Below are 11,899 nucleotides of genomic sequence, written 5' to 3'. Positions count from 1 at the left end.
CCAGTAGTCATATAAGCATGCTGGAAAATTCATCTCTCTTCTTTGGACTGTCCTGGAAAAGGGAGAGAGAAATGACTGGAAAAAGGGTCTTGGGATCAAAGACAGCAGTATATTTCTGTATCTTCCTATGGGAAGGCAATTCTTATCCCTGGAAAGATCTTTCCCAATACCTGTAGTTTAAAAAATGATGAAAAAAGCCCCCATAGTTCCAGATTTTATCACCATTTTTTTCGTATTCAATATTACCTAAACTGATATATTAATATCCTACCTTATGTCCATGTGACAACTTATATATGACCCTTGTACTGGAACTCTGAAACTGCTCATTTCCAGTTGGGAGCCAAACTTTAAACAGAGCCTTCAGCCACACTGAGCACAAGTTAACTAAGCTGAGCAAACCTGAACCTGCCCCTTTCTGATCAGAATAGTTGGCCCAGGGCTACTCTATTTCAAGCACTTTGCTTCTCTGAGTGAGCAGTTGTTTCTGCTGTAAGCTTGCAATGCTGCAGGCTTATCCTTGGACAACACCTGGCTGTAGCAATATGCATTTTCCAGTTTACAGATTGGTAGATAGATGACCACTGAAACAATAAAACAAGATTAAAACAAGCAGGTAGCTGAAACTGAGGAACAACCTGTCTATTCAGTAATATATAAAACCCAGAGAACTGGCATGTCACACTTAGAGCACCCTTGCCATACTTAGCAAGTGGTCTTTCTTCCCTGCCCATCCCACAGCCCCTGGAGATGCTTGAAGAATTGGCCACTACAACTTGCTGGCTCGCCTAGCCCCTTTGGGAGAGTGCAAGGGAGCATCCCAATTCCAGCTGCACCACCAAGCACACTACTCACCCTTTCTGTGAGTCAGACCTGACCTTTCAGGGAGCCAACACAATTCACTGCACAGGCTAGTTACCTTTTTTTTAATATTAGTTACCCACCCACTCTAGTGAGCTGCATAAGCTGATGGGGAGTGCCAGGGGTGCAGAAGCAGGGGGAATGCATGGCCAATGGGAGAGCAAGGAGCAGAAACTCCCCTTCTGTAGCAACCAGGCTGGCTCAGCCCTTCCACCCAGGCAGTCTCTTCCTGCCAGTGTGGCAATCAGTTGGAGTGCTGAGAGCAAGATGACCTGTTATTTTGGAACACTCCTCAAATAGCATTCATCCTCCAAAGGACTGGCATTCCTGTGGCTCTTCTGTTGGAATGCAAACAGTTTGAGGCACACAGGCATGGTTATGTACCCAACTGCAGGTGACTGCTTCCACAGGTAGGTAGGCTAGGGTATCCAGCACATTTCTAGGGCTGGTACAGAGGGCATGGGATTTAGGGGAACAGCTGCTGGAGGCCAAGAAGAATACTGGAGGACATCTTAAATAGCAGTACCAGACACTGATCTCTCTGAAAATGAGTTGAGACTGAAGCAACTAATATTAAGGGTCCTCAGCCATGACATAACATAGCTCCAGCTACACTGATGAAACTGCTGGCATATAGGATAATCCAATACTTGAGTAGCAGGGGCAGAGCCTGCCCATAGACTTCCCCATACCTCTGAAATGGTGACAGCAGATTTAACATACAGCTGGGTATGAAAACTTACCCTTGACTCCACCAACTTCCTACAAAAATCCTTGTAGTTTTATTATCATCATAATTTGTCCTTCTTTCTGCATGTATTCCATCTAATGCTATCATAGACCACTTTTTTATGCCAACAAAAAGCACTTATGAAGCCAAAAAATACATGTGCAGAAGACATTCAAAGATATGTTTAAAAATTAAAAGCAGCCCTTTAGAAACAGCTTATCTGTGCAACTGTTTCTATAAAATATTTCTTTCTTGTACTTTAAAGTGTGTGCATCTCTAAAATGCAAAGTAAAGTTCTTTTATATACTATTTTTGCACAGATTCCAGATGGCACAGAGCAAGTGACTGCTATTGAGAACTAAAGGTTTTGAAGGAGGTGACTATAAAGATTTCTTCATCTTTTGCACCCCCTTCCTCATTGACTGCAGGGTTTAGTCCGACTGATGAAGTGAAAGAACAAGAGAAAAGCTCAGCAATCATTTCCCATTTTCAGTCTTGAAGAATCAGCCTAAGCATTATTTGAGGCACCGTTACTTTTTTGATAAATCCTTACAAGTGAATACAATCAAATATTTGTATGGTTAAATATCTCATTATTATATGGAAGAGCGAGACCTTCTTTTTCCTCTTTCTCATCAGTGAGCCTTTGTGCATACCTGTATGATCTCATCAGCAGCAGGAAGATTATGCAGCATAACTATGACTTAGTCCTGTCCTTCATTTTAATAATCTCTACATGGCACCTGTGTAGCACATTCACATTTGATCTAAAAACAGTAGTAAGTAATTATAACCCCAACAGTTAAGCAATAATTAACAGGAATTAATCCTATTCCTGTTATGAAGGAGCCCAAGTGATAATTTTCATCTTCAAATAGGCAGCAAGTGGGCGCCATTTCCAAATCCCGTTGCTGACTCCATTACCTCAGCCAGCAAGTGTGCCACCACATCTAGTCCCTGCTGAGACCAGGAGGTCTTTCCAGAGGCACTGCAAGATACAGCACAAAACCCTGCAGCAGAATCACAGTCTGTTTGTACTGCAAGCTGAAACAGTTGGGATTGAGCCTATAAGCCATTTGGCAATGCCACTGTTGCGTTATCAGGGTTTTTTACAGAAGGAGGTGAACTGATTTGTTCAGGAGTGATAGCGATATCAGTTGTGCTGGCTCTGGAAGCAGTTAAACCTGCACAGAGCAGAAGCAGGTGAAGAGTCCCGGCCTGCTTGATGACACTTTCCTAATCACAGTTGGCAGGCAATCTCACTGCTAGAGGGTGAAATCATGAAGAAAAAAACCCAACAACAAGATTTTCAGGGTGCCCAGTATTTTGCTCTGCAGCCACTTTATCAAAGCACCTGTCAGCTTTTTGCTCACTTTCCAAGATCATGAAATATGCAGAAATAGGCTTCCAAGAAATCCAAACTATAAGAAAGCACATACATTTAAAGTTGAAGTACACACACTTGTTACTATGGGTATATCTTTCCACTCACCACCCAAAATATATGCATACCTACCCAGACACCTGTAATAACAGCACTAGGCATATGAAGCCATGTTTTCTGCTTCTGTGTCTCTTTCGTGCTGTAATGTAAAATTATAATAGTCTTTAGAATGTGATTGCACAGACCCCATTAATTCAACCAAATTTTCCATTTTTAACTTCATTCAATTAAATAGTAATACATAGGAATGTCAAGAAAATATATGGATTAACATCACATTCCGTAAGTCAGTTCCTATTCCCATCTCTGCCATAGACCTTTACCATGACCTCAGCAGGCAACAGGTACAGGACCTCAGCACAGGCATCCAGCTCCAAATATGTGCCCATATTTAAATTTTTCACCTTTTGCTTCTGCACCTTGCCTCCTTGCCTTACAAAACAGATTCTTTTTGTTGAGCTCTGAGCAATGAAAGTCGATTTATTTTCTCTCATGTTTACTGATATCATCCTACCCAAGGCTGTAGGGAAGGAAGGATGCTGTTGGTGTTGTGCTTTCCCCAGCTTGTATGGATGAAGCACTCCACAGGTCTGCAGATGTACTGGCAGATAATGCAGAAAAAGACTCGTGTCTTTTGCCTATGAATGAAAACCATCTGGGATATGCTTAGAACTGCTACTAGTGTGTGCAAAGATAGCACACACAAATACAAATTCAGTGATTTATATGGAAATGGCTATAATGAGGGAGGTCTTGCTGTTGAATTGTGCTTTATATACAACACATCATGTGATCCAAACCCACAGATATTTCCCACTTCTTGCCACAAACCACGGCCTAGAGCTTCAGCACAAATTGAAGAATGCTTCTGGTTCTTATGGCTGTGAAGGAAATACTGAGGGGGCTGAGGAGGTGAATCATGTGAAGACAAACATAAAATTACCCCACTTACAACAGTAAGCTTTTATCTAGCCAATCTAAACCATAGCCCTGACAATGAGGAGAGACAGATTTCCATCGGAGCTACCCACAAGGCCTGCACCCTGGAGCTAATGCCCAGCCCCAGCGTGCACTCTGCAGCTTGCTCCTGCCCATCATCTTTTTCTGTGGTAACTGGCATGAGCTGCACTAAAAATATTTCAGAAGAGCTCAGATGTAGGTACTTTCAGAGCACACAGGTGATTTCTAAGCACGTGATTAAGCTGAAGTCCCTGGGTACTGTAGCATGACAGAAGGGAGTACATAGAGACATAGGCTATTTTACAGACCTTCAAGATTACAATAATCCTGCTTTAAATTTCTTTGTAACATTGTAATTCAGATTAGTGTTTACTATTAATTATTACGTGCTAACATTTCCTGTGTACAACAGTTGCTTCATAGGATTTGCTTAGACTTAGCATGGCATCCATTCAAGCAGCTTCCCAGCTGCCCATGATTGAATAATGCTGTGACACAAACAATTCTGCAGGCCTGAGTTTCCAGGAAGACTTGGGCTGGCCATAAACATCCTTTGGTCATTTTTTGTTCATTGCCTGGCACTTGATGAAATCTTTCTCTTTGTTAGGACCATTCATTTTTGATACTAACTCCCATTACCTTATCCAAGAGGATCACTGAATTGTTTCTAGATTGTGGGGTATATAGGAGAACCCAGTTTTCCATGGCTTCCATTATTGCATGTCGCTTTCATTTCAAGTATGGCAAAATCACAGACAGAGAGGTCAAATCCTTTGATGTATTCATTGATACAGCTGGAAATAAGCTCTCGAGCACACAGGCTTCCTTCAAGTCTTTGTGTGTTTTAGTAATTGATGTTATGTTTAAATCACAATGTCAACTCTCATTGCCACTTACTATACCTTATGTTGACTTGTCAGCAGTATAGCATCTCATTTCCCAGCAGCTGCTAAGAGTTTAGTTGAGACCTAGCTACACATCAGCAAGACAAACTATTCAACATCACTTCTTACAGCAATAGAAGCCTAATGGTTTTTGCAATAAATTAACACTGTGACACGGAGGGAAAAGTATTTGCTTAGTAGCAGAAATTATAATGGTAAGGTGCCCAGCCTGTTTAGAGAGTTATCTGTAAATCCTGAATGAAGCTGCTTGCATTATTCAACCAAAGGGTCTTTTGTAAACAGAAATGGCATAAACATATATCTGGTGGAAAATGTATCATTTACCTGCTATACCTTCTACACAGCCTTAGGAGACATGCTAAATAAAGGGAATAAAAAGTAATGCTCAATAACTATCCACTTACTGAACGAGGTGGGCACCCCATAAAAAACCACACCAGTATAGAGGTATGCACGTGAACAAGAGGGACTAACGTTGTACTCCCTGTCTCTTGAGACCACATCATTCTCCCAACATCCTTTCTCCTGAGAGGCATTGCCTACTTTCACTTCAAGTTTGTGCTTTTATGTGAGAACTAATTAAATTACTTCAAATATGATTACATAAAAGTTATTTCCCTGTAAAATAGACTATATGTTTTTGTTTAGTGTTCTTGACTGCAATCAATATGATCAACTAGAAGCAGGTCTTACAAACTCCTCGAGGCCAAGAATGTTTTATATGTTCTTCCATTGTTCATGCAGACTTTCCAAGTGACCTCAAGCTTCAGTATTAACTTGTAGATAGTCACATGCTAGAGGAAATTTTCAGGTAGAGCAGGACAAGAAAGGAAGTAAGATTCACTGCAGATTGTTTAACCTATGCAGAAGTCCTGTAAGCTATAGAAAACTTGGAAAAGTCCCCAGAGAGTTTTTGAGACACATGAATCCCAGTAGGGTTTAGTATTTCCAGGCTGTTAATGTATTTCCTGAAACTGTTACAGTAGATTTTCAAGTGTTGCTGTGAGTTAACCTCTGGCCGATGTCTTGCATTCCGGAATGAAGCATGAATGCCACATGGATGCCTTGCGAGTCTGGCTGGCAGCTGAGCTTCCAGGTAGACAGAAACCCTGAAGGCAATAGTCAACCTCATCTGAAGCCCCATGGCCATCCTAACCCTAAAGGAGCCCTTGTTATAACTTTTCATAACCTTCAGCTTCATCCTGTGCACCTCACCAGCTCTGACACCAACTTTAGAAAGCTGCCAGTGTAAGGGAGAAGGTTTTCAGGCCTTCTGGCTAATGTGCTGAAAAACATGACTCTGAAGAACATGGCAGCCAAAATGCAAGCTGGTAAGCTGTTGATGCCTCAATACTTGAAGGCTCTCGTTTTTCCTTTGTGTTTGGGTTTAATGATACTAAAGACTTCCATGTCATTGAGAACTGGAAGTCCAGGAGAGTCAAGAGAGTGCTGACCCTGCTGGACCTGCTTGCTTAGGCTGGCTTCCTTGACACTGTTTTCCTCCTGCCTTAAGACTGCAAGCTCACTGGAGTCTGGGGCCACTCTTTTAGCTCAGCTCGTACTGCAGCACACGAGCTGATGCTGCCGGAGTCGGAAGAGCTCAGCTGGAGACATCAGCAAGTGGCAGATGCAACTGGAAGGCAAAAAATTAAGGCTGCATAAACACCGTGTGACTCAGCTGCGAGAGTAGCTCAGCAGGTGATGGTTAGACCTAGTGTCTCTGCCCCATGCTCCACCAGCCCCATGCATACTGTAACATCCAAAAGCGTGTCTGGCACAGCATGGAGCTCAGGGCAGCCTGTGTGCAGGACGGTGCCCCCCGCATGGGGACACCCAGCTGCAACCCCTGTCCCCGCAAGCTGGACCCGGCCGGGCAGGGCGGCAGAGAGCCCACTCCCGCCGGATGGCGGCACCCGCAGCAGGTGCACTGGGATCTAAATGCAAAAGGGGACATGTCGGGGTATGTGTAGGCTTCTTCTGGGGGAGTGTATATGCGTCTGCCTTTCTGGCTAAATCTGAGCTTGTGCTTCTTTAGTTCCCGGCTGGCCGGCGAGGGTGCGCAGGGCACTGCGGCATGGAGTCAGCACAGGGGTGGGGGCTTCCTATTTTTGTAGTTATTTCTGACGGCCTGGGGTGTGTGTGGGAGTTCCTTCCTACCAAGAGCGCAGCCCTGGCGCTATTCACTGAGGAGAGCCAGCGCTGTGCGAGGGGCGGCGGGGGGCGGGTGTCCGGGCGGCGGCGGCGGCGGCGGCGGGCGGGCACTAAGACCGCGCCGCCCCCGGGCGCTGCGCGGCGGCCGCAGAAGAGGAGGAGACCGGCGGGCCCGGGCTGAGAGGCGCGGAGGGGAGCGGAGCTATGCTAAACCCGGGGTACCGCTGAGGCGGGGCGGGCCAGGCCAGAGGCGGGGGCTCTCCGGCGGCGGGCGCGCAGGGGCCCGGCTCCCGAGGCGGCGGCAGGCAGCATCTCGGCGCGGGGAGCGGCTCCGCAGCCACCGGGCCAATGAACATGTCAGTGTTGACTTTGCAGGAATACGAATTCGAGAAGCAGTTCAACGAGCATGCGGCCATCCAGTGGATGCAAGAGAACTGGTGAGTGCCGCCCCCGGGCCTCGCCGCCCGCCCGGATCGGGGAGGCGCTGAGCCCATCCGGGTGCGCGGGTTGCGCCCGGCCGGCGCGGTGCGGCTCGGCTCTGCGCCGCCGTGCACGGGCACGCGGGCGCTGCCGCCGGCCCTACCTGCGCGCCCGGCCGGGGGCTACCCCGCCGGGTTGCAGAAGGCTGGGGCATCCCGCCGCCGGTGCGGTGCGGCGCGGGCCCCGAGCCCCACCGCCGCCCCCTCCCGCCGCGCCCCGGCCCTCCGGTTGGCCCGGCGGCGCGGAGCCGCACACGTGCCCCGGCTCTGCCCTCGGCCTCCCATGCCTCCATCCTTGCCCGACCCTCCCGCCCCCCGCGCTGCAGGCTCGTTCAAACAAGTTGCGCGTTTGCCCGCGCTCCCCGCGGAGCCCCTTTGCCTTCCCCCTCCCTCAGCTCCTAATAAACTTCATTTGCAGCCATGCGGTTATTAACTTTCCCGGCGTGTTCGTGCGGCCGGGGAGCCGGGGCGAGCCGAGCCGCGGCGGGACCGGGGCTGCGCAGGGACCCGTCGGGGCTTCCCGGGTCGCGCGAGCCGGAGCCTGACGGCCTCACAAGGGGACACAGGCACGCTCACATCCTGGCCCGCCGAAGGGGAGTGGCTGTTTCGGGAAGCTGCTCTCCGCCAGGCACTGCCCCGGGGGCATCCCTGGGCCTCGGCCGGCAGCAGGGAGACGAGGATGGAGGGAGCGCCCCAGCTGTCCTTGCCCCCCTCCGCAAGGCCCTCTGAGCTGTCCTCGGGGCCAGGGTCCTTCTCTCCATGCCACTTGCCCGCACCTTGCCCCAGTCCTTGTCCTGGCTTTGTCCACCTGCACTGGCCCTGTGTTCACAGTCTGCCCCCGCTCACCTGTGCCTTGCTGATGCACTGTCCCTGACCAGCCTTGCCTAGTGCCCAGTCTTGCTGCTTCTGTGGTCTCTCTCCCCAGCTAGCCCCCAACTTTTCTATTGCCTGCATGCCCTCCCTTGGCAGGGCTGTCTGCCCTTTGACCTCCCGAGTGAGGACCTTCCCCATGCCACCCTCATGTGACAATGGCAGGATAGGACTGTCTCTGGGCCCAGGCTTTGGTGCCTGCATTTGTAGGGCAGAATGGTCCAGGATCCTAGGTGGATCTCAGCTAGGGATTTGCTAGAATCCTGACTTGTCCAGGGACTTTTAAGGGCAGTATAATTAAAATGACCATTTATGTGCATGTATGTCTCCCTCTGTTCTGCAGGTGAGCTCATTACCTCTTGAGGGGTGCCTGGTGTCACTCATGTTTCAGGAAAAAGGAGACCACATAGATATTCTTGGGCTGGAAGTATTGGATGCTTCCCTTTCTGTCCATGTTCCAGAAGAAAATTGGCATCAGAATAGGATATTCTGGTAAAAGAGGATGGAGGGGTGATATGTGAGTGTACATAATAGCCAAATAACCCAGGAGAGGTGCAGTTTATTTTAAAGAACATTCCTAGCAACTAGCACTCCTGCATCTTCTCCTTGGCTCTCCTGTGCTTCATGATGTGACCTTGGGAACGTTACATAACCTCTCCTAGGCCTCAGTTTCCCCAGCAGAGAAAGACCAGGGGAGTGGGGGATAATAATGCTGAAATGCCCTTACTAGGTGCTTTAATGATTTTGGTAATGTTTGCTGAGTGCCTTGAAGATGTCAGGTACTACATAAATACTAAGCAGTGTTACTAAAATCTCCCTGGCAGTTTCATGTGCTGCAGAGGTCGCTAGCTGGGATTCCATAACGCCAGGCTCCCACTTTCCAGGTTCAGAGGAGGAGACTGTCAGTGTTACACTGCTGCTGTACAGCTAAAGAGACACAATCATACATGTCCCCATGCTTTTCAGTCTCTTTTCACCTTCTCTCAGGGAACTGATGAATTAATGTCTTTGATTCTCTTGAAAGTGAAAGAGAATGATCTTCCTGTGTCCTGGGAGTGTTTCTGGAAATGAAATAGAGCTGTGCCCTCTGAGGTCTCTATCATGGCAGACTTTTCCTGAAAAGGCTGGTGAAGACTCTTCTGCGTTCCAGGTTAAATTGTGCATTTTTATCTTTAAGAAATGCATTTGCTTAATGAAACAGGTCCTGTTCAAGCGCTTGAGTTTTGCAGGGAGCTTACCTGGTAAAATACAGCAGCTTTTTTTACTCCTGTCAGGTTGACTCAATAGGTTTGTGTATGCAGACATCAATGGCTCCTGCACTTTGTAGGTGTAGCCTTAACGTACACATCCTTAACATAAGAGCCATCCAAGATGAGGTTGTTAAGTAATAGTTTGTAGGGATAAACATGCTCTTTGAGCAGTAAGACAAGACAAGGGGGACTTGTTTAAGGAAAGACTGTGTCAGGATTTTATACTGTAATTGTTATTTAAATTAGGGTGCAATACTACTACAGTATCTAACACGAAGGTAAACAAATTCTATAGGTGTGGCATTTACTATTTTACCTCATCTCAGAACAATGTTTTGTTACCTTACAACACAAAAAATACACACACCAAAAAAAGGCTGTAGGGTGTTAGGGGGCATGAATTGGCCGTAAGGAGTTGACCCTGACTTTGGGAATTTGAGCTGTATCCTTGGAGTCTGACTAGGTCGCGTATGAACATGTAGCCTAGTTTGAGGGTGGACATGAATGCTTTTACATATCCTCTGAGTTCTGAGCTGGTTAAAGCACTATCCAGCCCTTCTAATTAAAACTGTGTAGGCCTAAAGCCGGAAAAGCTTGAATGCAAAGCCTGGAGGTAGTGGCATACACCCCTAGGTACTGGTATGGTTGGTTGGGAAGGATCATGGTGCAAGGTTCTGTTCAGCCAAGGCTTGTCCCTCCTTTGCCTTGCTCCTTTGAGCCTGCTCCAAGCTCCATCACTCCCTTGGGCAAGTACACGTCTTCTGCCCTCAGAAGTAGCTGGCTCCCAGGTTTTTCTTCCCCATCCTAGAGCTTGTTTCCTTGCTGGCGTCTGCCCCTGAAAATCCCATCTGCCCTTGAAAATGCCATTGGTCTAATGGCAGTGAATGAGGTCCTCCTTGCTTCATTCCAGATGTTCCTGCTTCACTATATGGAAGACCCTATCCTGCAACACACATTGCACTGAGACTTTTTTAAAGCTTGGGCCTGGACTAGCAGTGCTGTAAAGAGGGTGCTTTTTTGACACAGAGGGGAAATGAGCAGTCTGTTGCCTGATACTTCTGAGCTGATTGGTTTCATGGCTCCCTGAATGCCTGGCTTTACATTGATGCACTCCTTTATGGTATAGCCCCAGACTGCCTGGTTCTCGTGCGGGGAGGCAGGAGTGGCAGGGCAAGGTTGGAGGCTGCAAAGATGGACCTGCAGCCTGCAGGCCTCTGGTGGTAAGAGCTGCCAGTTAGTTGCCTTCCCTAAACTAACAATGCCAGGATTTCAGGAAGGTTAAGAAACAGGTCCAGTTACTGTCATGAAACTCCTTACACTTTGTTGTTGGAAAGCTGTTGTTGATACATGTTTAAGTATAGTGCCATCGAGTAGCTTTAAATATAAAATACAGTATCACTTTAAGATACTATCATACTGTGCTCAAACTATGAGAGGTGTGATTTCAGTATGTTCAGGATTAAGTCAAATGTTTATGAAAATAATTGCTTAAAATGATTTCTCAAATCAAACTCTCCCAGCACCTCCTCCTAAACTTCTTCAAAGAGGGAAGTGTTATGAAGTAAATAGTCTGCAGTTCTTTAAACTGCTGCATGAGAATTAAAGCAGCTCTAGTCCTTTATCTCGTATGGGTAAGTATATTAATATTTTTGGAGAAAAGTCACAGTTCTGTCAGACATACAGCAAAAAGTGTTGTAGCACTGAGATCCCCATTCCCAGCTGCAGCCAGTGAGGCAGCAAAAACTGGCCAGTGCTTAGGAAAGGCAAAGTGACAGAAATGCCTGGATGGAGTGGTGACTGCCAGAGTCCTTCTCCATCGTGCTGCAGAGCACCAGGTTCAGGCATCAGCACGAAGTGACAGTCGTTCCTGTTATAATTGTCTGGCCAATAATAATTATCTTCAGATGTCTGCTGACGAGGGGCTCACCAATGGGGAGGCAGGAGGCCTGTGCTGACTGCGCTGAGATTATCTGGGAGAGCTGACGTCACGCCAGGGCTTGCCTAAAATCACAGAAACTTTTCCTCTGCTGCTCCGTCGGCTGCTGCAGCGCTCCGGATATCTCTGCTCCAGCCCGATGTCCTCCCACCAGCTGCTGCTCTGGGCAGGCTCTCCTCGCTCCTCTCTCTCTTTCCTCCCCTGTTTTGCTTCCTGAAAAGCCAAGGTTTAACCCTTGGCAGCTGGCAGCATGCTCACAGGTAGCAGGGGGAGGAGGATGAGCAGGATGAAAGTGAAACTGATTATTCCCTAA

The 11,899-nt window shown here is 47.6% G+C and overlaps 1 protein-coding gene across 4 annotated transcripts in view; it reads left to right on the top strand.

Moving 5' to 3' along the window:
* Nucleotides 1–6,579: 6,579 nt before the first annotated feature.
* The window catches only part of ELOVL6 (ELOVL fatty acid elongase 6), a 77,537-nt gene continuing 72,217 nt past the window's right edge, over nt 6,580–11,899 (top strand). The window contains exons 1-2 of one of the 4 annotated variants that reach the window (XM_069013349.1): nt 6,580–6,604; nt 7,427–7,488. In XM_069013349.1, the coding sequence (XP_068869450.1) occupies nt 6,602–6,604; nt 7,427–7,488 (65 nt within the window). In that variant the 5' untranslated portion in view covers nt 6,580–6,601. The other 3 variants (XM_069013347.1, XM_069013350.1, XM_069013348.1) reach the window with 3 other exon arrangements.

This window comes from Aphelocoma coerulescens, chromosome 4, assembly GCF_041296385.1.
Source record: "Aphelocoma coerulescens isolate FSJ_1873_10779 chromosome 4, UR_Acoe_1.0, whole genome shotgun sequence".
Classification (NCBI taxonomy): Eukaryota; Metazoa; Chordata; class Aves; order Passeriformes; family Corvidae; genus Aphelocoma; species Aphelocoma coerulescens.
The sequence above is the reverse complement of the archived record's forward strand: the minus strand, read 5'-3'. Positions and strand labels throughout refer to the sequence as shown.